General features: G+C 39.1%; 1 protein-coding gene across 4 annotated transcripts in view; it reads right to left on the bottom strand.

Moving 5' to 3' along the window:
• The window catches only part of PYGO1 (pygopus family PHD finger 1), a 33,232-nt gene extending 8,438 nt beyond the window's left edge, over nucleotides 1–24,794 (bottom strand). The window contains exons 1-4 of one of the 4 annotated variants that reach the window (XM_023255326.2): nucleotides 23,104–24,794; nucleotides 22,732–22,823; nucleotides 22,422–22,495; nucleotides 648–722 (exon numbers count right to left, since the gene is read on the bottom strand). In XM_023255326.2, the coding sequence (XP_023111094.1) occupies nucleotides 23,152–24,135 (984 nt within the window). In that variant the 5' untranslated portion in view covers nucleotides 24,136–24,794 and the 3' untranslated portion in view covers nucleotides 648–722; nucleotides 22,422–22,495; nucleotides 22,732–22,823; nucleotides 23,104–23,151. Of the gene's footprint in view, nucleotides 1–636; nucleotides 723–22,421; nucleotides 22,496–22,731; nucleotides 22,824–23,103 lie in introns of those variants that run through there. The other 3 variants (XM_023255327.2, XM_023255325.2, XM_003987114.6) reach the window with 3 other exon arrangements.
• Nucleotides 24,795–27,598: the final 2,804 nt, after the last annotated feature.

The following is a 27,598-nucleotide window of genomic DNA, read 5'->3' as shown; positions in this document are numbered from 1 at the left end:
TAACTTCAGGGAGTAGCTATTAAAGTATTCCCCAAGCACTATGCTCTCGGCCTCAGAATGGAAAAATAAACTTCCAGTTTTAGTCACACTGTAATTTTAAGAGGTGGTGGCCAAAATAGAAAAAAATAATCCTTACACACAAAATACTTACTTGCAGTCTTTAGAATAAAAAGAGTGCTTCAAATTTACAGAAGATAAAGCCACAAAAGCCTGTTTTGATAACTATTTATTCAACCACATGTTGTACACAAAAGATGCCTCCCCCATGACTGCTCAATGATACGTACATACTACTAAATTATTAAAACAGCTAAATATTGCTTCATGCTAAACCTATGTTCATATATTTTAAATCTTTTACTAAAACTACAGGCATCTGTGCTGTTTAAGTTAGTTTTAAGAATAAACATTTTAATTTGTCTGCCTACACTTCCCTCTTGCAATATCCACTCTAGGCCTATAGGCCAACAAGAGCCACTAGTTACAGAATTTAAAAAAAAAAAAAAATCACTGCAGAATTCACTATTAGATTACAAATGAGCAGGGGAAAAAAATCCATGACCAAATTTAAATTTACCTCATTAGCCTGATCGTTTCAGTGAACAAAAATGGTTATCAAAGAAAATGTCAATTTACCTGTGTATTTGTCTTGCGTTTTTTCTTATCTGGGCTTCCTAGTTGTACACCTGGTCCTCCTAACCCATCCAGTCCACTATCACCACCTAAAAGCAAATAAAATCCAGATAACATTTCCACTTGTAACTGAAATCATTTTATATCTCTCACAGCAATATCTATCATAATTACCTGTTAATATGAGTTCTGTTTTTGTTAGATAAAAACGATACTAAGTTTTTAAAAAATATCTTTGCTTTTCAAAAAGTCTTCCCCATAATTTCAGTCAGAAACAGTCATTCATCTCTACTCCCATGGTATTTTTTTACTACTCTTTCATTGAGAAAGAAAGTCTCCATGCCACCCTTGAATCTTTAGTCATCTGGTTTCCTATCCCTGAAAACAGCCACTAGTTTCTGATGTATCTTTCAAGAGACAATCTAGATAAAATTCCAATATAGAACCTTTTGTGGGGTGTACACACACGATGGCAAACGCTCTATACACAATGCCACTGTACATTTTCTTTCTACTTGGAAATCATTCCATATCATTACATACTGAACAGCTCCATCCCCTAATAACTCAGTAGTATTTCATAGAATGATTATAATCTAATTCATTGAACTACCCCCTCCCCATTGATGGATATTTAGGTTGCTCCAAACCTTTGCTGTCTGCAATGAAAATCCATGTATAAATGTCTTAAAATACATGTACAAATCATTCCTAGAACTGGAATTAAGGCATTAAAGGAATGTGGCCTTTTAATTCTTAAAGGTATTGCTGAAGTACAATGCACATGAGTATTATTTTCTCAACAGTGTATGATCAAGCAAAAGCAAAAGCTTGACTGAATTCAAGAAGTGAAAGTTTATCAACAGATTTTTTTTCCATTAGAAAAACATTTTTTATTATGGAGGATTCTGGGTCATTTAAAAAGTAGACAGAAGAATAAAGTTATGTACATACATATATAGATACACATTTGTAATAGGTTAATAAATAAGTTCAGTGAGGTGACAGACAATTAGAGGAGACCTGCTCACATATGTGGATTCTGAGAAAGTGGTATTTAAACAGGGACCTACGGGCGCCTGGGTGGCGCAGTCGGTTAAGCGTCCGACTTCAGCCAGGTCACGATCTCGCGGTCCGTGAGTTCGAGCCCCGCGTCAGGCTCTCTGGGCTGATGGCTCGGAGCCTGGAGCCTGTTTCCGATTCTGTGTCTCCCTCTCTCTCTGCCCCTCCCCCGTTCATGCTCTGTCTCTCTCTGTCCCAAAAATAAATAAAAAACGTTGAAAAAAAATTTTTTAAACGGGGACCTAAAGGAGGAAAACAAATCTCTGAGTAAAGAGCCTAAGGAAGAGCCTCTAGGCAGAGAACAGCATGTGTCAAGATTCTTAAGTAGAAAGAAGCTTGATGTGTTTGGGAAATTTAAAAGAGGCCAGCGTGTTAAGGGACTCTGGAGAGTGCCACTAGAAAAGGTTAGAGACAGGCAGGGTCCAGATCATTTTAGAGCAGAGTAGACTGTGTTCCACTAAAATTCTTATTTTGAAGCCCTAATGCACAATATGATGATGTTTAGACATAGGGCCGTTGGAAGGTAATGAAGGTTACATCCAGTCATGAGGATCAGGCCCTTATGATGGGATTACTGGCCTTAGGAGAAAGAAGAGTGTGCTTGCAGACCCCCTATGAAGTACAAATACAGGAAAGACCATGTAAGGATATGGGCAAGACGGTGGGCATCTGCAAATGAGAAAGAGAGCACTCATCAGGAAGTGAACTGGCTAGCACCTTGATCTTGGACTTCCCAGCCGCCAAACTGTGAGAAAATTAATTTCTGTTGTTTAAGCCACCCAGTCTATGATTTTTGTTCTTGTAGACCATGCAGACTAAGACACAGAGCCTTGTAGCTTATGCTAAGGAACCTGAATTTTATCTGAAGAACAGTGGATGATCATTTAAAGGTTTTGAGTAGGAAAGTGATATGATTTAAGTTTTAAAAATATTATATTAGCAATTGTGTTCAGAATGAATTAGAGATGGGACAGGGGAAAAAGCAGGGAGACCACTATTTTACAATAATAGTTCAGGAAAAGAAATGGTACTTAGCAATAAAGAGAAATCAGTATGTTGGACATAGTCCAACCACCTAAGCAAAATGCAAAGCAGATTTCTGTAAGAGCTATTTAGAGAAGTTTAAATACTGTGAAGGTGGAAAACTGACAAACAACAAAATTCAGTAAGGATTCTGGATGTTAAATTAATATTTAATATTAAAAAGCTTTCTTAAGTACAAACTAAAACCAGTCAAAAGATACAGCAGAAGAAATGCTTCATTTATAGGAACAAAACTAAACCAAAATGGGTAGCAATAAATTCTAAAAATGTACAAGATCAGTATGAATAAAAACTTTCAAAAGTCCTACACTGAGAGACATAGAGGAAGATTTCTAAAAAGTGGGTAGACTATTCCCTCTTCTGGCTAGCCACCTGGAACAAAATAACATTTTTTTTTTACCTCACTTATTATCCCAAACAGTCCTGTTGTGCCCTCCTCAGAGACATCAGCACCAGGTATTTGAGTCTTAGGCCCACAGGGTCCACATTCCAAGTCCAGAGGCATTAACTAGCCTAAGCAGTACCCCCATTCTCAGATATCTGAGTTTAACCTCCACAGGACCTCTCCTGTGAATTTATATATCCTAATAATTTCAACTTCTTTCCTTTGTCCCACAGCCTTAGGAATGGTAGCTGTTTCCCATAGTTGATATCTCTGTGAAAACTTTAGTAGCCTATTTTTGCCACTTCAGTTTAATGTCTATTAACAATACCTTTTTACTAAATTCTTTCTGTTAAAAACAACTGATATGGCCTGGCTAGACTCTGACTGATACATACACATCTCAAGTCCCACCAGCCAGAAACTGTCATTACTACTAAGTTAACATTATTCCAGACATCTAGCTTATTATCTACTTACCTACTTTTCCTTCTGTGTATACAGAGCAATAGTAATACCTTTAGAAAGACAGGATACTGTTTTTTAAATAAAAGCATTAAATTTTAAGTTAATTAGAATTTAACAAAGGAAAAAAGAAGTGAAACTAAAGAGTACATTAAATGTTTCTTTACCATAAGAGAAGTTAAAAACAATTTTTTTTAATGTTTATTTACTTTTGGGGGGGGTGGGGTGAGCATGCACAAGTAAGGGAGGGACAGAGAAAGAGGGAGACAGAGGATCCCAAGCAGGCTCCATGCTGACAGCCCAAAGTGGGGTTCGAACCCATGAACCCCAAGGTCATGGCCTGAGCTGAAGTGAGATGCTTAACCAATTGAGCCACACAGGCGCTCACACAGTAAGTTGTTTTTTTTTTTTTTAATGTTTATTTTATTTTTGAGACAGAGAGAGAGGGAGGGATCCCTGGGAGCAAAGAGAGAGAGGAGAAACAGAAACTGAAGTAGGCTCCAGGTTATGAGCTGCCTGCATAGAGCCTGATGTAGGGCTCGAACTCATGAACCATGAGATCAAAACCTGAGCCTACGTTGAACAAACGCTTAACCAATTGAGACACCAGGGTGCCCCTGCAATTCACCTTTAATCTGTTGAATTATCATCCTGTCTTTGAGCTCTCATTTTTTTCATTTTTTGTTTTTATTAAGGTCCAGCACTTGAAGTACATGTATTTCCTTCTGTCTTTTAGGTTATAGGTCTTCATCTTCTACATGCTATTTCTTTTTTTTTTTTTAATTTTTTTTAATTTTTTTTTTTCAACGTTTAGTTTTTTGGGGACAGAGAAGGACAGAGCATGAACGGGGGAGGGGCAGAGAGAGAGGGAGACACAGAATCGGAAACAGGCTCCAGGCTCTGAGCCATCAGCCCAGAGCCCGACGCGGGGCTCGAACTCACGGACCTCGAGATCGTGACCTGGCTGAAGTCGGACGCTTAACCGACTGCGCCACCCAGGCGCCCCTCTTTTTTTTTTTTTTTTTTTGTTAGTTCATTAGTTTGCTATAGTATGTTTGCACAGTTATGCTTTTTTTTTTGTTTTTTTTTTTTTTTACGCTTATTATTTTGAGAGAGAGAGAGAAAGAGAGAAAGCACACACGCGCATATGTAAGTGGGGGACAGGCAGAGAGAGAATCCTAAGCAGATTCTGCACTGTTGGTGTAGGAGCTCAGTGCAGGGCTCAAACTCATGAACTGTGAGAAAATGACCTGAGCTGAAATTGGACGCTTAACCGACTGAGCCACCCAGGTGCCTCTGCTTTTATTTTTATCTTACAATCCTGCTTAGATCTTTTACTTGCTCTGATTTAACATAGGTGACTTTCTGACTTTCTTCTATTGGTTATATGCTATATCTATTGAGATAATCATGTGATTTTTTTTCCCTTTAAATTATTTATTTTAGTGTTCAACTCAAGAACTACATTCCTGAAATAAAGCTACCTTACTTTTATATGTTATCATTTTTATATGACTGAACATACTAATATCTTTTTAGAATGCTTGCCTATATTAGTAAGATTAACCTGTTGTGTTTCCTTGGAACATCCAGGTTCTTAATTCTGACTTTTTGTTAAGTGCACATCTACCTAGTTGGGGGGTAGAGTAACCCATTCACATGGGATGGTTTCCCTGTGTTCTCTGATACAGTGTATTCCTGGAGACTTGTACCAGAGATTAGTCCTTTTTAAAAAAAAAAAAAACAAAAAAAACAAACTTTTTGTTTTACTCATTTTTTCCTTACTGAAAAGAATGAGAAGATAAGAGTACTCATTGAATTTGCTTCTCCCCAGACTTGGGGTTATTAGTAAGAATTCTTAAAATTTTGTAAATCATCAGTAGCTTCCAAGGGCAGACAGTGCATTCTAGGCTGTTTCTACTTTTTGGTTACTAAGAATAATGCTGCTGAATATTTATGTACAAGTTTTTTTTTTTTTTTTTTATATACGAACATGTTTTCAATTATCTGGGGTATATAGCTAGTAATTGAATCACTGGGCTATATGGTATCTCCAAGTCTAATGTTTTGAGAACTGCCCAACTGTTTTCCATAGTGGCTCCAATATTATATATTCCCAGGTAAGTCTGAGGGTTCCAATTTCTTCACATCCTCCCCAACACTTATTTCCTGTTGTTTTTTTAAGTACTGTCATTCTAGTGAGCATAAACTAATATCTCATTGTGGTTTTAATTTGCATTTTCATAATTACTAATGAAGTTGAGCATCTTTTCATGTATTTATTGATCATTTATATATACATATATCTTTTCTTTAAAAAAAATTTTTTTTACATTTATTTATTTTTGAGAGACAGACACAGAGCATGAGCAGGGGAGGAGCAGAGAGAGAGGGGGACACAGAAATCTGAAGCACGCTCCAGGCTCCGAGCTGTCAGCACAGAGCCCGACGTGGGGCTTGAACTCACAAATTGCAAGATCATGACCTAGGAAGAAGTCGGACGCTTAACCGACTGAGCCATCCAGGCACCCCTATATATCTTTTCATTGAAGAAATGACTAGTCCAGTCATTTGTCTATTTTTTAGTTAGGTTATTTATGTCTTTTGTTGTTAAGTTGTAAGAATTTTTTATATACTCTGGATACTAGACTCTTATCAGTTATAAGATTTATAAAAATATTTTCTTCCAATCTGTGGGTTGTCTTTTCACTTCGATAGTGTCCTTTGACACACATGTTTTTAATTTGATGAACTCGAATTTATTTTTCTTTTGATTGTTTAGATAAAACTAGATTTATATACTTCTAAGGTACTAGTTTGCCTCCCTAAAATCTTATACACATACTGTCTTACTCAGCAGAACACAAAAGACAAAAAGAAAACTTGTGGTTCAAACGAAAGGAACTCCTATTTTTAAATTCTTTGATGTGGTAGTAATCCCATTTCATTAGATGGTATGTAAAGAACTAATAGTGAGATCCAGTCTACCCCTCAAAGTCATTGATTCAAAATCTGATGGTTCAGGAATGACTGAATCTATTACTAATTTATAACTTATTCAGTAACCTATATAAAATGAACTGATGATTACATATTAACAAACTGTATTCACTTTTCTTTAACAGTATATACTGACATGCTGAGCAGGGAAATGTGTTGTTCTCAAATCTGAATACCTAGAAATTTTGATGAGTTTGGTAGGGGAAAAAAATTAGCAATGATTTTAGAGGCCAAATAATAAAGTGGTTATATAAATAAACAAAGGTTCCAAACATCAAAGTCCTATACCTCCTAATATCTGTCATGGTTATTTCATTATAACAAAAATATAAATAGAAAAATGTAATTCCTAAAAATAAAAACAATTACTAATAAATTAATCTCTAATCTCCAATCTAGAATATAAATTAGCACTCACAGCATTAATACTAAATAATTATAATTTTAAAATTAAAATGCTGTAATTTAAAGATGGGAAAAATGTACTCTTAATGGTATCTACCATCTTTGTTCACTTTCCAAAAATTTAGTAATAATTGCTTATGTTCACTGTAAGGAAAGGCTCTGACATTGGCAGTCATTTAAATAAACTTACTATTTTCAATTAATCTGTGAGTAAAATGAACTAAAATTCTTTTTAGAAACTGACTTTTTCTAACATTTCCCTCCATAAAGCAAATCTTCAAGTTCCCATTGGTGTCTGTTGCTCCATTTATTATTCACCTAAAGAGTTAACTACATAACACTTTCAATGGTTCTGACTCTTGGCATTACTCAGGTCCTTCTTGCTGCTACCTGTAATACTGATGGTTCTTCTCTAGGAGTAATCATTATGTTAGATCAGATTCATAGTCATCAGGGCTAATTAGAATACAAGCTACCAAGAACTTCCATGATTCTCTTTAAAAATAAAGTGAAAGGTTAGAATCCAGGTTACAGGAAAGTGGTGGTTATTAAGCTAGTCACTTACCTTACCCTGAGAACTTTTGGTACCACAACTTTTCTCTAGATGCTCTACATATTTGCTGCTGCTAATTCTGCAAGGTAAACCATGACTATTCAGTCAGGAGCTGAGAACTGGGGGGTAGAGAACCAAGAAAATGGGAACTGCCAAAGCATATTATTAACACCAGCTACTGTGATACTTTTAATTTGTTAATACCTGAATTTCTTTATCTCATCTCTTAACTCCTACCTGCCCAGTAAACTCTGAATGCACAAGGGGAACAGACTGTGGGAGGATGATGACGAAAATAGAACAAGAAGCCTCTCTAATTTTAAGAAAGCTAAGGAATTTTCTCTCTCTAGATATTATTACATTATGCCACTTAATCTCAAGCAGAATAATTCTCTTACCTCTTTTTACCCTTTAACCTTTTTTTTTTAGAGCTGGAAGTTGAAGTTATATGTCCTTTCATAGTCTTACAGGAGAGTCTAATCTGTTAAACAAGGAACTTTTTTCCCCATCTAAAGATTTTACAAATTAAAGATTTTTTTTATATGAAATCCATTTGTAACTGGAGATAAGCAATATGCCTCATAAAGAGTTCAAAGTAATGGTCATAAAAATGCTTACTGGACTGGAGAGAAGAGTGGAAGAACTCAGTGAGGGCTTCAACAGAGACAGAAAATACAAAAAAAAAAATCAGAGTCGAAGACTACAAAAACTAGAGGGAATCAATAGTAGAGGATGCAGAAGAATGGATCAGTAATCTAGAAGACAGGTTAATGGAAAGCACCTAAGATGAATAGCAAAAAGAAAAAACAAACAAACAAAAAATGAAGATAGGTTAAAGGATCTCTTGGGCAACATCAAGTGAACAAACATTTGCATTATAGGGGTCCCCAAAGGAGAAGAGAGAGAAAAAGGGCAGAAAGCTTATTTGAAGAAATAAGAGTTGAAAACTTCCCTAAACTGGGGAAGGAAACAGGCATCCAGGTTCAGGAATCATACAGAATGCTTAACAAGATAAACCCAAGGAGATCCACACAATGACATATAACAATTAAAATGTCAAAGGTTAAAGATAGAGAATTTTAAAAGCAGCAATAGAAGTGAAAATGGTTACACACAAAGGAAATACCACAAGCTATCAGCTGATTTTTCAGCAGAAATTTTGCATGCTAGAAGAGAGTGGCATGATATATTCAAAGTACTGAAAGGAAAAAAACCTACAACCAAGAATATTCTAGCCAGCAAGACTATCATTCGGAATTGAAGGAGAGACAAACAAAAGTTAAAGGAGTTGATCACCACTAAACTAGCCTTCTAAAAGATGTTAAAGTAGTAAAATCAATAGTATCTTAATTAGTTAAGAGGACTCACAGAATAAAAAGATGTAAAATATAAAAACATATACGTAAAATGGGGAGGGGGGAATAAAAATGACGTTCTTTTATAAAATGTGTTTGTATTCAAGGCGTCTGGGTGGCTCGGTTGGTTGGGCGTCTGACTTTGGCTCAGGTCCTGATCTCATGGTCCATGAGTTCGAGCCCCGTGTCGGGCTCTGTGCTGACAGCTCAGAGCCTGGAGCCTGTTTCGGATTCTGTGTGTGTGTCTCTCTCTCTGACCCTCACCTGTTCATGCTCTGTCTCTCTCTGTCTCAAAAATAAATAAACGTTAAAAAAAAAATTTAAAAAAAATTAAAAAAATTTAAAAAATGTGTTTGTATTTAACTGACCATGAAATTATTATAGACTACTATACACTTAGGATGTTATTTACGGACCTCATGGTAACCACAAACCAAAAACCTGTCATAGATAAACCAAAAATAAAGAGAAAGAAAGCCAAGTATGACACTGAAGAAAGTCCTCATCACAAGGAAAGAGAAAGAGAAAAAGGAATAAAAAAAAACTACAAAAACAACCAGAAAACAATGAACAAAATGGTAGTAAGTATATACTTACAAAACTGTATGTAAATGGTCTAAATACTCCAACAAAAAGACACAGGATAATGGAGTGGATTTAAAAAACAAGACCCTTCTATATGCTGCCTACAAAAGACTCATTTCAGACCTAAAGATACATACAGATTGAAAGTGAAGGGATAGAAAATTAATATTCCAAGCAAATGAAAGCAAAACAAATAAACAAAAAACAGACTTTAAAACAAAGACTGTAACAAAGAACAAAGAGGGGCATTACATAATGACAAAGGACTAATGACAAACTGCATAATGATAAATGATAACTGCAAATATTTATGCGCCCAATATTAGAGCACCTAAATAAGACAAATATTAAAAGGGATAAACTGACAGTAATATAATAATAGTAGGGGACTTTAATACCCCACTTGTATCAATGTATAGATCATCAAGGCAGAAAATTAATAAGGAAACAGTGTCTTTGAACAATACATTAGACCAGATGGACTTAAAGATATATACAAAACATTCCATCCAAAATAACAGAACACACATTCTTTTCAGGGTACAGGGAACATTCACGAGAATAGGTCACATATTAGGCCACAAAACAAGTCTCAATAAATTTAAGAAGACTGAAATCATATCAAGTATCATTTTCTTTTTTTTTTTTTTTTTAATTTTTTTTTTCAACGTTTATTTATTTTTGGGACAGAGAGAGACAGAGCATGAATGGGGGAGGGGCAGAGAGAGAGGGAGACACAGAATTGGAAACAGGCTCCAGGCTCTGAGCCATCAGCCCAGAGCCTGACACAGGGCTCGAACTCACGGACCGCGAGATCGTGACCTGGCTGAAGTCCGACGTTTAACCGACTGCGCCACCCAGGCGCCCCTCAAGTATCATTTTCAACAACAGTATGAAACTAGGTATCAACTACAAGGAAAAAAAAAAAACTGGAGAAAGCACAAACATGTGGCAGCTAAACAACATGCTACTAAACAACTAATGGGTCAATGAAGAAATCAAAGAGGAAATAAAAAATACATGGAGCCCAATGGAAATGAAAACATAATGATCCAAAATCCTGGGGACACAGCAAGAGCAGTTCTAAGAAAAGAAATTTATATGGATACAGGCCTACCTCAAGAAATAAGGAAAATCTCAAATAAACAATCTAACCTTATAACCAAAGAGACTGAAAAGAGAAGAACAAACAAATCCCAAACTTAGTACAAGGAATGAAGTAATAAAGATCAGAATGGAAATAAAAATGAAATGGAGGCCAAAAGGAAAGATCAATGAAACCTAGAGCTGGTTCTCTGAAAACATAAAGCTTACAAAACTTTAGCTAGACTCATCAAAAACAAAACTAAAAAAACAAAACAAAAAAACCCCAAAAACAAACAAACAAAAAAGAGAACATCCAAATAAGCAAAATCAGAAATGAAAGAGGAGAAGTAACAACCAATACCACAGAAATATAAGGAATTATAAGAGACTACTACAAAAAATTATATGCCAACAAGCTGGACAACTTAGAAGAAATAGATGTTTCCAGAAACTTCCAATCTTCCAAAACTGAATCAAAAGAAACAGAAAATCTGAACACATACCAATTATTAACAACGAAATTGAATTGGTAATCAAAAAACTCCCAAAACACAAAGACCAGGACCAGATGAATTCACAGATGAATTCTACCACATACTTACAGAAGAGTTAACACCTATTCTCCTCACACTATTCCAAAAAATAGAAGAAGGATAGTTTCCAAATACATTCTAAAAGTCCAGCATCATCCTGACACCAACACCAAACACTACTAAAGAAACCAAGAAACAACTGCAGACCAATATCACCAATGAGCACAGATGCAAAATATTAGTAAACTGCATTCAAATACATTAAAAGGATCACTTACCACCATCAACTGGGATTTGTTCTGGGGACGCAAAGATGGTTCAACATCTGCAAAGCAATCAACATGATACACCACACTAACAAAATGAAGGGTCAAAACCACATGATCATCTCAACAGATGCAGAAACATTTGACAAAATTCAACATTTGTTCATGATAAAAACCTTCAACAAAGTGGGTTTAGAGGGAACATACCTCAAAATAATAAAGACCACACATAACAAACCCAAAGCTAACATCATACTCAAAGGTGAAAAACTGAGAGCTTTTCCTCTAAGATCAGGAAAAAGACAGGGATGTCCATGCTCAGTGCTTTTATTCACCATTGTACTGGACGTCCCAGCCATAGCAGCCAGACAAGAAAAAGACATAAAAGGCATCCAAACTGGTAAGGAAGAAGTTACACCATCACTATTTGCAGAAAACATGTGATACTATACATAGAAAACCTTGAAAGACTCCACCAAAAAACTATTCGAAGTAATAGATGAATTCAGTAAAGTTGCAAGATACAAAATTAACACTCAGAAATCAGTTGTGTTCCTATAAACTAGTAACAATTTAGCAGAAAGAGAAATGAAGAAAACAATTCCATTTATAATTATACCAAAAAGAGTAAAACACCAGGAGTAGATTTAATTAAGGAGGTGAAAGACCTTTACTCTGCAAACTATGAAAACACTGTTGAAAAAAATTGAAGATGACACAAACAATTGGAAAGATATTCCATGCTCATGGAATGAAGGCTTAACATTGTTACAATGTCTATACTGCCCAAAGCCATCAACAGATTCAATGCAATCCCTATCAAATGCCAATAGCATTCATTTTTCAGAGAACTAGAATAATTCCAAAGTTTGTATGGAATCACAAAAGACCCCAAAGAGCTGAGCAATCTTGAGTAACAACAAAGCTGGAGGTATCATAATCCCAGATTTCAAGCTAAACCACAATAGCTGTAGTAATAAAAACAATATGGTACTGGCACCAAAATAGACACATAGATCAAAAGAACAAAACAGAAAGCCTAGAAATAAACCCATGCTAATATGGCCAATTAATCTACACAGGACATAAGAATACATAATGGCAAAACGATAGACTCTTCAATAAATAGGGCTGGGAAAACTGCACAGCTACATGAAAAATAATGAAATGGGACCACTTTCTCACACTATACACAAAAACTAACTTAAAATGGATTAAAGACCTAAATGTGAGACCTAAACCTACAAAACTCCTAAAAGAAAATAGGCAGCAATTTCTCTGCAGCCACAGCAACATTTTTCTAGATATATCTCCTAAAGCAAGGGAAACAAAAGCAAGAATAAACTATTGGGACTTAACACACATAAAAGCTTTTGCACAGGGCAGGAAACCATCAACAAAAGGAAAAGAAAACCTGCTGAATGGGAGAAGATATATATAATGATTTATTTCATAAGGGTTCAATATCTAAAATATATAAAACACTTATACAACTCAACACTATTAAACCAAATAACCCAATTAAAAAATGGGCAGAATACAAAAATGTTTTTTCAGAGGAGACATACAGACGGCCAACAGACCATGAAAAGATGCTCTACATCACTAATAATCAGAAAACTGCAAATCAAAACCACAATGAGGTATCACCTTACACTTGTCAGAATGGTTAATATCAAAGAGACAAGAAATAATAAGTGCCAGTGAGGATGTGGAGAAAAAAAGAACTCTTGGGCCCTGCTAGTGGCTGTGCAAATTGGTGCAGCCACTGTGGAAAACACTATGGAGGTTTCTCAAATATTTAAAAATAGAAATACCACAGGATCCAGTAATTCCACTACTGAATGTTTACTCAAAGAAAACAAACAACACTAATTCTAAAAGACATATGCACCCCTAGGTTTATTGCAGCATTATTTACCAAGATATGGGAGCAACTTAAGTGTCTAATGCTGGAGGAACGGATAAAGAAGATGGGATACAAACACACATGTGCACACACAGTGGAATATTACTCAGCAATAAAAAAGAATGAGAGCTTGCCATTTAGGACAGCACATATGGACCTAGAGGGCTTTATGCTAAATGAAATAAGCCAGACAGAAAAAGGCAAATAACCACATTATTTCAATGGACCTAGAGGGCTTTATGCTAAGTGACATAAGCCTGACAGAAAAAGGCAAATACCACATGATTTCATTTGTATGTGGAATTTAAGAAAACAAACAAACAATAAAAGCAGAAACAGACCCACAAATACAGAGAACTAGTGGTTGGCAGAGGGGAGGGGAATGGGGGGAAAGGAAAAGTGGATGAATGGGAGTGGGAGATACAGGCTTCTAGTTATGGAATGAATAAGGGGGATGAAGTTACAGCATAGGGAATACAAGAAAAAATATCGTAATAGCATTGTATGGTGACAGAAGGTAGCTATACTTGTGGTGAACACAGTATAATGTATACAGCTGTCAAATTACTATGCTGTACACCTGAAACTAATCTAACACTGTTGCCAACTATACTTCAAAAATGCTTTTTACGTATTTTATAATTTTTTCCTTCAAAAACAGATATGCTTCAAGAGTAGTTCAAATAAGAATGCATTCTAATATATGTGTATATTGGTTTAAGTACATATACTGTGCTGATTAAATGACATTGTGTATATTGGTTTAAGTACATATACTGTGCTGATTAAATGACACAAACCAAGTCTGTCCTTCCCAAAATTTACATGTTGAAATCCTAATCCCCACTTTGATGGTACTTGGTGGTGGGGCCTTTGGAAGGTGATTAGGTCATGAGGGCAGAACCTCTGCCCTCTAGGATGAATGGAATTAATGTCCTTATGAAATAGACCTCAAAGAGCTCCTTTGGTCCTTACACGTTATAACACAATGAGAAGACTGCCAAGGAAATAGGCCCTCACCAGATACAGAATCTGCTGGCACGTTGATCTTGGACTTTCTAGCCTCCAGAATTGTGCCAAATAAATTGCTATTGTTTATCAGCCACTCAGTCTATGGTATTCTGTTACAGCAGCTTGAACTAAGGCAGTGTTTAACATAATGCCTGGCACATGGGGACCCTCAAATACTAGTTTTCATTTTGCTTTCCTTTATTTTTTTAAGTTTATTCATTTTTTGAGAGAGAGAGAGAGAGCAGGGGAGGGTCAGGGAAAAAAAGAGAGAGAGAATCCCAAGCAGGCTCCAGAACATCAACATGGAGCCTGATTAGGGGCTTGAACCCATGAACTATGAGATCATGATCTGAAGAGAAACCAAGAGTAGACACTTAACCGACTGAGCCACCGAGGTGCCCCCATTTTGCTTTCCTTTAGACTAAACTATACCATAAGCTCACTTCACTTCAATTTCTACAGTATTTAACAACCTATCAAAATATCTAATATCCAGCATTATCAACACATTCAGTGGACAATATCAGTTTTTCATAACAGCAAAGAAGTCTGGGATGTAATGTCAGTTTATTCTATCATTTACTATGGATGTGAACATCTCAGCTAACAGCTTTACCTTCACCTGCAACATGTACTTCTGTAATACTAGTCTCTACCATGGAATGACAATATTAGGAATTAAGATGTGAAAATAGTATTATAAGACTTTCTCATGCATTTGGTGAAATAGCCTTATATGACTGGAATGAAAGTACCATTATACCCTTTGTGATGCCCAGATCCTGGCATCTTAACCTGAGCATGTAATAAATATTAAATTCTGAAAACCCTCAACATCTGTGATTTAAGATTTTAAATATTTGTGGTTCTTGTACCAACTGTTCTCCCCAAACTAACAATCTTTTTATTGCTGAGGTGCATGAGTTCTAAAGTTGCTAACAAATGTAAAGCTTAGGAGGGTGGGTAAATGGCATTTGTGTACAAAGCTGACTCTATACAATAATGCCGCTAATAATAAACTTATTTTATTAACAAAGTGAACCAAATTTTTAAATTAAAAAATTCAGGAAAAATGGTGAACAAAAATGCAAATATTCATAAAAAATCATGTAATAAACAGTTTGTATATGTCCTTTTTGGCAAAATTATAAAATCTGAAGGGTTTCTGCTTTTTTAATTTTTCTTTTGGTTCAGTCTTCCCTGTAAAGGGAGAGAACCTTCATTTCTGTTGAGTTCATACCCACTCCCAATCAAAACAAGAAAAAATATGCTGTCAGTCTTTTACTTATTGATTAAATATACCTAAAAGTGAGTGCTGATCACATTACTTATATTTTAGAATGTATATTTTAGAATGTATATTCTAGTTCTGATTTTAAAAGTAAACAGATAAAAGTGAACCAGGCAAGGTTTAAAGTGCTTTATGTATATTAACACATTTCATCCTTTAAACAACTCTGTATTTAAATCCTTTAAATAACTCTGTAACCAGTGTTACCCTCATTTTACAGGAAACTGATGCACAGAGTTTAAATAACTTGCCAAGGACCACACAGTTAGTAAACAGGAGAAATGGGATAAGAAACCCAGCAGTCAGAGACAAATGCTGTACTAATTCTCAATATTGCTATTAGCATGTTTATGGAGACTGGGAATAGGAAAGGAGACCCAAAATCACTCTTGACCATGCATTAGGGATACCTTGAAGGTAAAGATGACTTAGATCCCTTGAGTTGCCTGGAATAAGAGTGTTAAAGAGAGAATTATTCATCTTCCCAAGAGGTAACTCCTCCACACCTCTGGGGAAAGCAAACTAGGAAGACTAAATTACCTGAATTTACTGAAACCTCTTTGTTAACATTCATCAAATTAGATTTCAGAAACATCTGTTGAGTTTATTTAAGTGTAGAAATAAAAACAGCAATTGCTCCCTATAAGGATCCCATAATCTGGAAGAAACAATTTTTCTTCCTTTTTTTGAAACTAAATGTAATGAGACAAATACTATGATACAGATGAGCACAGGATGTTGAAGGAACATAAGAAGTCCCATCTAATAATGACTGAAGGAGGAGTATCAGGAAAGACATCCTGGGAATTTTCTTTTTCTTTTTTTTTTTTTAATTTTTTAAATGTTTTTTTAAATTTATTTGAGCGGGGAAGGGGCAGAGAGAGAGGGAGACACAGAATCTAAAGCAGGCTCCAGGCTCTGAGCTGTCAGCACAGAGCCTGACCCAGGGCTCCAACTCACAGACTGTGAGATCATGACCTGAGCTGAAGTTGGATGCTTAACCAACTGAGCCACCCAGACGCCCCCATCCGGGAGTTTTCAACACAGCTGATGCCTTGAGGATGAGTATTCTATGAAAGGTGGGAAAAAAAGTGGGCAAGCCTAGCAGAAGGAACAGAATGTGCAAAGAAAGTTTTAAAGGCAAAAGAAACCATTACAACATCTACAGACCTGGAGCACAGGAGAGCATTTCATGGAATATGAAGGTTGGAGAATTAAGGGGTAGGCCTGGACCAAATTAAAAAGGGTCAATACAAGAAGGCTGGATTTTTATCCAGAGACAATGGGGAACCACTAAAGAATTTTACAGGAGCGCCTGCGTGGCTCAGTCAGTTGAGTCTAATATCTTGTGGTTTGTGGGTTTGAGCCCCGCATTGGGCTCTGTGCTGACAGCTAAGAGCCTGGAGCCTGTTTCAGATTCTGTGTCTCCCTATCTCTTTGCCCCTCCCCTACTCACACTCTGTCTCTGTCTCAAAAATAAATAAACACTAAAAAAATTAATAATTTTACAAAAAGAGTAACATGAATTGTGTTTTGGAGCACTATGGCAATGGAACACAGTGGGTAAGACTTTTAGCCCTAGAGGTCAGCTCTAGTTTTGCCACTTACTAGCTGGGTAAATTTGAATGTGTTACTTAATCATGTGTTACTTAACCTCTCTGAGCATCAGTTCCTCAACTATGAATGATGATAACATCTAACTCAAAGGGTTATTGAGAGGATTAAGTAAGATGATCCATTTAAACCAGTTAACAAACTGCTTGGTAAGTACTCAATAGATAGTAGTTATTTATCACCAGTGGTGATGTGGAAAATGGATTTAGAGGGACAAAACAGGAGGCCAGGAAACCAGTGAGAGCTGCTATGATAATAATCAAAGAGATAAAATCTGAACTAAAGGAGTGGTTGTGGAAAGGTCAAAGAGATGGTGGATTCAAAACACCATAAGGACACAGATATTCTAGGACTTTGGGACAGTGCTGGGTGGGAGTGGAAGATGGGTTACTGAATAAATGATGTTCACCAAGATAGGGAATGCGGGAGAAAGAGCATACTGGACATCTCACAGATAGATAGCTTTCAATCAACATGTTAAAAACAAAATTCATTTATCTCCCTCTCATAAATCCACTCCTTTTATATTATCTTTACGGTTTTTCTCTTCTACCTCTCAGGCTACTCCTTCACATTCTGCTTTTCAGGGTCATTTTTCCCTTTTGTCTCCTAAATATTAGCATTCCCCAAGTTGCTTTCCTCAGTGCTTTTCTCTCTTTTTACTCTCTCGGGTGAGCTATCTATTCCCAAGGCATCAATTAGTATTCACTTGTTTACTGATAACTTCCAGATCTCTATTTCTGGCTCAGACCACTTCCCTCAGTTCCAAACCATGTATATCCACTGTGTACACTGAAACATCCCGGGGGCATACTCACTTTCCTGATAATCTGCCTGGCCCTTATATGTACCAATTAAAAAAACAAAACAACAAAATCCCCCCAAAATCTTTCTTTTAGACTTTCATTGGCTCTTCCCTTCCATTTTGTGAGTACATAAGTTATGTTTCTTCTCCAATCATAACCCAAACCCTCCATATATTCACTCAACATTTTTTTTAGTAAAGTCTACTTTTGTACTTTCATGACATTTCTGTGCTATTATCCCAGCCTAAAACACATCCTAACCTCTCCAATGTCACTGCTAACTCAGGTTAAAAACATTTTATCTGGAATGAATGCCTTAACTTCCTTCTTCATCTCGAGAACTTCCTTCTTCATCTTTCTTCATTCTTTTTTTTTTTCTGTAAGACTATTTCGAATCCTGATGTTATTCCCCTTCTCTCACCTGCAGAGACCTGACTTATGAGAAGGAAGTCTTGTCTGTCTCATCCCCAGCTTCCCACATTGAGTGCCTAGCACATGATACATATTTAAAAACACGTACTGAATGCTTTATTAATGAATTGCCCTCTCTTCTGCTGCCTTTCAGCTTCTTCTCTCTCCCTTTACACTGGGTTCCTCTTTAAGTATACAAATATGCTTAAGCCTTTTTTCAAGGGAAATAAGACACTTTCTCTTGACTTTCTCTCTCTCTAAGCTATTGGCTATGTCTTTCTGTTTACCACCTTCCTTAAGTCACATCTTTATCACTTAATTTTTACTACTTTAACATGTGGTTTTCTCTCAAAAGTGCCTTCTTAAAACCACTGCTGATTTCTTGGACCTTTTTCTAATCACCCATCTACTTTGCTGCTCTTTCTACATAACTTCCACAAGGGAATATTCACTGTTTCTTAGAACTCTTCTCCAGGAGGCATTCCTTGATTTCCTTAAAAAGGGTAGGTTGTATGTTCCCTTATTTCCTGTAGATGATCACAGTACTTAGGTTATTCGAACTGACTACTACTTGTCAGTATCCTGGTCTAAAGATTTCCTGAAGACAGTGTTAATGCCTTCTTAATATTCCCACTGTCTGGCACTATGACTACTCTATAAATATTTGCTGAATACATGAATGGATGTTGTGATCAGATCCACACCCAAGAGTTCTAAGAACACTGCATAATGGGAATGTTGGTTAAAAGTAACATTCTAAGAGGGGGCACCTGGGTGGCGCAGTCGGTTAAGTGTCCGACTTCAGCCAGGTCACGATCTCGCAGTCCGTGAGTTCGAGCCCCGCATCGGGCTTTGGGCTGATGGCTCGGAGCCTGGAGCCTGTTTCCGATTCTGTGTCTCCCTCTCTCTCTGCCCCTCCCCCGTTCATGCTCTGTCTCTCTCTGTCCCAAAAAAAAAAAAAAAAAGTAACATTCTAAGAAAAAAAGGCAGTAAAGTATTATGAGGAGCTATAGACAATCAGAAAGCATAAAGATATGAGTTACTTCATGTATTCACTCATTCATTTATTTGGTATTTACTACAGGGAAAGCAATGAAGGGAGAAACAGAAAGATAACCAAGATATTGTACCTATTTTCATGGATCTTTTTTTCTTTATGTTTATTTATTTTGAGAGAGAAAGAGAGAGTGAGAGAGCACGAGCAGGGGAGGGACAGACAGAGAGGGAGACACAGAATCTGAAGCAGGCTCCAGGCTTTGAGCTATCAGCACAGAGCCTGATGTAGGGCTCGAACCCACAAGCTGTGAGATCATGACCTGAGCCTAAGTTGGACGCTTATCCAACTGAGCCACCCAGGTGCCCCTCTTTTTTTTTTTTTTTCTTAAAGTTTGTTTATTTTTTGAGAGAGAGCCAGCAGCATGAGCAGGGGAGGGGCAGAGAGAGGGAGAGAGAGAGAGGGAAAGAGAGAAGCCCAAGCAGGACTTGGGGCTCGATCCCAGGAACCTAATCCCATCAACAATTGTGAGATGACTTGAGCCAAAATCAAGACTCTTAACCAACTGAGCCACCTAGGCGTCTCTCTTCGGGGATCTTTCTTATAATCAAGGGTTGAGGGCTGGGGGAAGGAAAGAACTGGTAAAAAAATAGGAGTAAGACACTTTGCCACTAAATAGCAATTCTGAATCTAATATTAAAATATCAGGACAAGTTTGAAGACCACAAATCAGCTTCCTCGGGTCCATTCACCTTTTCAATCTACATCTAACAGCAGCAATTCTCAAACCTTAGTGGGCCTAAGGAACACCAGGGGATCTTGTTAAAGATACAGAAAAATTTCCCTGAAATCCTGATTCTGTGGAGCCAAAAACTTACACTTTTTTTATTAAAATTTTTAAATGTTTATTTTTGAGAGAGAGATAGAGTGTGAGCAGGGGAGGTGCAGAGAGAGAAGGAGACATAGAATCCGAAGCAGGCTCCAGGCTCCGAGCTGTCAGCACAGAGCCCGATGCAGGGCTTGAACTCATGGACCATTGAGATCATGACCTGAGCTGAAGTTGGATGCTCAACTGACTGAGCCACCCAGGCGCCCCCTAAAACTCACATTTTTAATAAGCATCCCAGGGGATATGATACTTTTGGTCTAAAGAAGATAATACTGTAAAGTCGTTAGTCATTTATGTTGTCATAATTTTGCCACATCTGAGTTCCATCTATCATATTATTTTCTTAATAATTTCTTCAAACTGAAACTCTGGTGTATGTATCTTAGCTTTATCCTAAATGAGAAGTTCTATATCTTGTATTTTTTATAATACCCATGAAATAAATACGTAACTATTTAAAAGTCTGTCTGTATACATGAGTGGATGGGAAACAGTTTAAGAAGCATTGCTCACAGTTTATGTTCTGCAAAGTCCACATCCTGCATGTAGTCTTAGGATATAAATTACAACAAAAAGTTTCAGGGCAGTGAAGTTCAGCAGAACTGGGCTTCAAAAGAGCTCATGTAGAAATTCTGGTACCTTTTATAAACTAATCCAAAAATGTTTTTAAAATGAATGTTATAGTCACAACAAAGTGACTTATTACAAAAATCCCTCCTCATATTGACTTTTTATTTTAAAAAGTGCTTTGTCTTTTATTCTGGTACTTAACTCGCAGCATATTCTTGAGCTGACACCTGAGCCAACTCCCAACAGCTAAGGCACCAAACTTAAAACCAGTAGCTGGAACAAAATAAAGATGGATCTGTGTTCTTGACCCACAATAAAATACTCATCCATTTTATTTAAAATTACATTTGATTAAGACTGATAATTGAGTTCAAAGGTATAAACCTGAGAGCCCTCTTTCTTTTCCTTCAACCCCAAAGTCATTTATAATAAAAGGCAAAATAATATGGTAAAAATATCAGAGGAATAATTGTATCTCAGAAAGGTCTATTCCTTAAAGTGTTTGGCCACTCAAAACCACAAACAGAAAAGAAAGCTGAAACAGAAAACCTTCACTCAATGAAAGATTGTGCCTATTAGGCCTTAAAAACAATATTCTGCTTTAAATTACATTTTTGCTTAAATGGCTAAGAAAATCAATCTCTACCTAAATATTCGAGTGATGTATTTTGGATACCACATTGGCACTGTGTCACAATCCAGTTCTAGATGTTTAATCTCTAGTCGCATGGAACAAAAACATAGATGAATGACTGTGGTTCTTGATCTCTACATCACTTAAGTCAACTGCAAAATTTACCTTACTACTTTATAAAGCACTGATTTATAAAGCACTTTAACCTGTTTGGATGAAAGGACTATTACAATAGCCTCCTAACTAGCTTCCCTGCTTCAGCCCTTGTTCTCTACAGTCTATTCTCCACTGAGCAGCCAGAGAAACCTGTTGAAAACAGAAGTCAGATCACTCTTATCACCCTTTCTGCTCAGCTCATACTATTCACCCTTTGCTCACTCTCTGCCAGTTACCATAACTTCTTTGCGGTTGCTTGAATACACCAGGCAAATTCCAGACCCAGGGCCTTTGCACTTGCTGTGCTTTTTGCTGAGGCTGCTCTCGCCACACATATCCATATGGCTCTGGTTTATCACTTCCTTTGGGTCCTGGTTCAAACATCACCTTCCACATGAGTCCTCTTACGCATAATTGATACCTCTCCATCCTCATATGGATTTTCTAACCACTTTACCTGCTTTGTTTTTCTCCAGAGCACTTACTATGTGGTATTCTATATCTCTATCTTTTGTTTATCATCTGTTTACCCCACAAGTGTGTGAGCCCCGGCTGGGTGAAGACTCTTTTTGCTTTGTTCACTGTTGCACCTCAGTGCCAAGAACAGAGCGTAGCACACAGTACGTGTTCAATAAATATTTGCTTAATGAACAAACAGGGCTATTTCAACTTTGGGACTTTCAGCCTTAACCCCATTTTGAGCTGGAAATCAGAGCTGCAGGATATCCCCCAAATTTCCCTCCGGCATTTGGCATCTGTGAACTTACACGCATTATCTTTTGTCTGGTACAGCGTTCCCTCCGATTTCTCTCAGACAGTAAGGCAGCACAAAATTTCCTAACTAGGGTGCAAGGAAGAAGCAAACCAATCACGTATAAAATTGATTTTAGGTGATTCGATTCTTACCCATAAGCCAATAAAGAAAATGCCTTTTGAATTTATATAGTGTCTCCTCTTAAACCCAAGAAAAATAAGCTGTATATTTGTTGCCTGTGAGGGTGGGAAGGGGGGCTGGGAGAGACGCGAAGGCCCGGTACACCTTCCTCAAAGCGTCAACTCTTGAGCAGTCTAACTTACTTTTTGGGGGGTGGGCATCGTCCGTGGTCTCTGCCAGGGGGTGGTTTCTTTCTCACCCTTCGAGGTGCCTATTGTGCTGTCTTGAGAATGAGCTGAGGTACGAGAGCGGGGTACGGAGGGATGCTGAGTGCGGCTTCAACTGCCGCCTAACACAAAGTCGAGGAGGCGAGGGCTCCGCGCGGGTGTCTAGGGGCGAGCGGGCGCGGGGGCTGAGCGCCCGGAACCGCAGCCTCGGCCCCGGGGCGCAGGCGGGACGCGGGCGGCGCGGAGTTAGGCCCGGACAGAGCCCCGTGGCCTCCCAGCGGCCCGGCACGCGGCCCCCGCGCACCGCACTCACCCCGGTCCCCCCAATCCCGCGCCCTTCCCGGTTACCTCGAACTCTCTTCAGCGAAATGGGATCCTTCTCCTGTTCTGCTGACATTACAGACCGCAAAGCATGACTCCCCCCCAGGCCGCGGGAATTCGGTCTCTTTGATGCTGCGGCGGCGGCTCCTCCTCCTCCTCGCGGGGCCGCTGCGGCTGAGAGGCGAGCCTCCGAGCCGAGGCGCGGCCGAGGGCGGCGGGGACGCTGGCCGACTTTGCAAAGTTTGGGAGGAAGACGAGGCCTCCGGGCGGCCGGGCGGCGTGCGGGGGCTGGCGGGGCTCAGCGGCGGCGGCCGGGAGCGCGGCCTGGGGGCGGCCCCCCGCCCGGGGCCGGCATGTGCGGAGGACGAGTGCGCCGCCGCCGCCTCCTCCCACTCCTTCTTCTTCGCCGCCGCCGCCGCCGCCGCCTCGGGAGCCGCTGACAGGGGAGGCAGGAGGCGGGCGGCCGGGCCCTGGCGGCTCACTCACAGCGCCCTCTGAGGAGGAGGTCTGCGCTCTCGCCGCTCCCGAGTCGCAGACACAAAAGCCCCCAGCCTGGAGACGCCTGCAAAACCCGCTCTGGGGCGGGCGAGGGACGTGGCGCGGCCCCGCGGCTTCCCCGCCCTGAGCTCCCCAGCCCCGCGCGGGGACGGACTTCGGGGGGCGGGGGCCGCTGCCTGGTCCCGCGGCGCCTGCCGCCACCGCCGTCTCGCGCTCCGCCTCGGCCCAGCCCCCACGGCCCGCGCGCGCCTCTCGCTCCGCGCCGGGACTCGCGAGCCCGCGGTCCTCGCAGCCGGGGCGGGCAGTCGCGCGCCGAGGGGCCGCCCCGCCCAGCCCCGCGCCTGGCCTCCCCTGTCGCCCGCCAGGCCCGAGGACGCCCGGCTCTGCGGCCGGCGCGCCCCGGCCGGGCTTCTGCGAGGAAATGGCATCTCCGAACTTCGTCGGAGGCCACAGCGGGCATCTTGGCCTCGCAGCCAGGGATCTGAAAGAGGAACGTACGATCCGAGAAAACTTTATAAGCGGGAGCTGGAGAGTTCTCGGCCGGCTTGTGGAGACCCACATTCCCCGACTCCGTGTCCGTGCTCTGGACACCTGTTTGTTGAATGCCCCAACTTCAAGTTTTAATGACTTGACTCTTCAAGAAAGAGCGTTGAGGAATTTCATACAGCCAAGGAGGGTGGGTAGGAGCGGTGAGAAGGCTGGACCTGATTTAGACGTTACATTTTAGGAGAAGGAGCCCTAGTGTGATTGTACTTTGGATTTGGTCACTGATTCCACATCCATCGGTTGGGCTGTGTGACCTGAGGCAACCTAGGCAACCTCTCTGAGTCTCAGACGTATGATCTTTAAAAGGCGGTGGGGCTGCATCTCTAACGTCTCATCTAGTTGTGACGTTCTTTGACTTTTACAAAACTGTTGTCCCTGTTCGTTGTTAGGTTTTACAGTTATCCTACTAAGGAGAATCTGTAGGCGCAGGCTTTGGTCTTCAGTCAGCGAGACACTGGGTTTATTTTGATGTCATAATCACTGAAAAGCACTCATTAATCATGAGAGCTAACCGCAAACAAAAGGAGTCTCATCCTTTTGAGACAAGACCCCTAAAAGTCACTCAACTGCACAAAGAATTTCAGAAAGAAGGTGTAAACATGAAGCTAATGTATAGTCTTAACAGCTGCATCATGGACAAGCACCATCGCCACAGATTGAGCTTTAAAAGACAGGGTATGGTATGTGCAGGAGACAAAATTTACCCTTTCTCTAGTAAGTTTTGAGGAAAATTCGTAATTAGAAGATCCAAACTAGGATAGGCTGAGGAAAATTTTGTACAGAAGGCACATCTAAGGAGAAACTCACCATCCCCTCCCCCCAGCTGGAATGTAAGCTCCATGCAGACAGGAATTTTATCCACTTCACTACTGTATCCCCTGGTACCTGACAATGACTGGCAAGTGTTCAAAATTTTATTGTTGTTGAATGAATGCATGCATGAATAGACAGACTGGAAGTGACCATAGGATGATGGGATTGACAGAGTTCTGTTCAGTGTGATAAAGCCTAAGCTAGTTGTATGATAAAGCAAATTGGGTCTTACATTCTACCTTGTTGAGAGATGAGCTTTGGAAATATCAGTCAGTATGGAAGTGTAGAATTTTTATTACATAAACCTTAGTGTAAGGAGAGTGGTTGAGCAAAATCATTGCTAAGAGATTTTGAATTCTTTATTGTAATTCCCTAAAGCTAGAGACTCAGAAATAGTATGTAAATCAAGAGAAGCAAATTGGCCTTTTTTTAAATGATTCATCAGAAATAAAAAGACCATTTTACTTGGCTATGGATTTTTACATCAATTTGACTTCCAAATTCTGACTACTTAGTTGCTACATACCAGAATTACTTGGAGGGCATTCTGAAATTTCACATTCCCAAACCCCTCCCCAGATTTACTGAATCAGAATTATTGGGAATGAGGTCTGGAAATCTGTCTTTAGATGCTCTCTTGGTGATTCTACAGCAATGAGAATTGTGCATTATATTCCATATGCCTCCAGTATGACAAAATTGCTAACAAAAATATTCCTTCACTTTGCTATTGTAGTCTTTATCCATGAGACTTGGTTATGAATTCGAGTCGATCTTTACTCCCTCTTTCATACAGAGAGATGCAGGTAAATCTATTGTTGGTGGGCTTACCCCACTGTTTAAAAATACATGCTCAGTCATGCCTAAAACTCCGTAGAAATACATTTTAGGGTCAGCAAATTTTTTCTGTGGAGGGCCAGATAATAAATATTATAGGTTTTTCAGGCCATGTGTTCTCTGTCACAACTATTCAACTCTGCCATTATAGGAGGAAATCAATCATAGGCAATATGTAAACAAGTGGGTATGGCTGTGTTACAATAAAACTTTATTTATAAAAACAGGCAGTGTGCTGAATTTGGTCCAGAGACTAATCTGCTGACTCCTAGACTAGAGGGTGGATCACATAAAGGACTTAAGAGCTCAGGGACAGGCCTAGGCTGCAGATATAAATGAAGGAAGTATTACCTAAAAATGGATAAACTACCTAGGACTAATGAGAAATGAGAGTCAAGGACAGAATACAGGAAAACAGTGACATTTTAAAAGACGGGTAGAGATAGAGGAGTCTGTAAAGGAAATTGAGAGGGAATGGAAAAAAAAACAACAACAACCCAGGAATGTCAGGGCAATCAAGAAAAAAGAGAAAAATGATAACATGATCACATGCTGCAGAGAGAAGTACTCATTTCTGTCATCACCCATCCTTGGCCTGGAATGTACTAAACTCCTCCTCGTGTTGTTTTGACATATTTTGAAGTATTGAATTTATAGTTTATGCTTTAAATATATTACATCTCAAATTTTGTCTTTTTGTATTGTGGAAGGTAGCACAGTGAAATGTTTAAGTGTAAAGAATCTGATATGAGTTGGTTTAGATTTACATGCAAACTTTTTTCAGAAAAAAAGAAAATATTCCTTTAAGTTCTATTTTTCAAGAATTTAAAATCAAAGATCTATTTAAAATAGAATAGAAATAAAAATCAAAGCCAATTCTAGGTGTTTGGAAGTTTTGCAACATTGATTTGAGTCCTTTCATGATATTATTGCAAACGTGGTCAGCTTAGCAACCTCTATACATTAGTCAACCACATCTAGAAGCCCTTTGTAGACAAATATAGATGGGCCATTGAAAGCTCAAAACTGGAGGGAATCACAACAGCAAACTTATGGGAATGGTTTTATGAGTCCGGATTCAATCAGGAGACAGAAAACATACAGTAATTTGAATAGGGTAAGTTTAATACAAAGAATTATTAACTACAGCAGGAGATTGCTGTAGGGAGGGAATGGATAGTTAGAAGCCAAAAAAAAAAAGGGGGGTGGGTGGGGCTAAAGAATATGGGAAAAGCAGGAGCACCGGCCTGGCTCAGTTGGTAGAGTATATGACTCTTGATCTCAGGGTCCTGATTTCAAGCCTCATGGTGGGTGCAGAGATTACTTAAGTAATTTTTTTTACAAATGGGAAGAGCAGATATGAGGAAGAGCCACTGCCATTAAGGCTGAGATAGAGCACCCAAAGAAAAGGCGCCTCCCTTTCCAGGCTGAGATTCTGACAATGTAGAGTACCAGAGGAAGCTGTTGGCCCTTGGGTGCTGCCTGCATTGCAAGAGCCTGGCCCTGGATAAGTTGCCAGCACTACAGAAGCTGGACATTGGAGAAGACATGGGTGCTGCAGGAGCCCACCAAGAGGAGCATCTGTAACAGGAAAAAAAAAAAGCCCCTTCCTCCTGCAATATCCCTCCAGCACCCGCTACTGACAAAGTTTAACATCATTCCAACTGGTAAAGGAAAAATATATTTTTTTAATGTTTATTTATCTTTGAGGGACAGAGAGACAGAGCACAAGCAGGGGAGGGGCAGAGCAAGAAGGAGACACAGAATCCGAAGAAGGCTCCAGGCTCTGAGCTGTCAGCACAGAGCCCGATGCAGAGCTTGAACTCAA

Source organism: Felis catus, chromosome B3, assembly GCF_018350175.1.
Source record: "Felis catus isolate Fca126 chromosome B3, F.catus_Fca126_mat1.0, whole genome shotgun sequence".
NCBI lineage: Eukaryota > Metazoa > Chordata > Mammalia > Carnivora > Felidae > Felis > Felis catus.
This window is presented reverse-complemented; position numbering and strand designations above follow the sequence as displayed.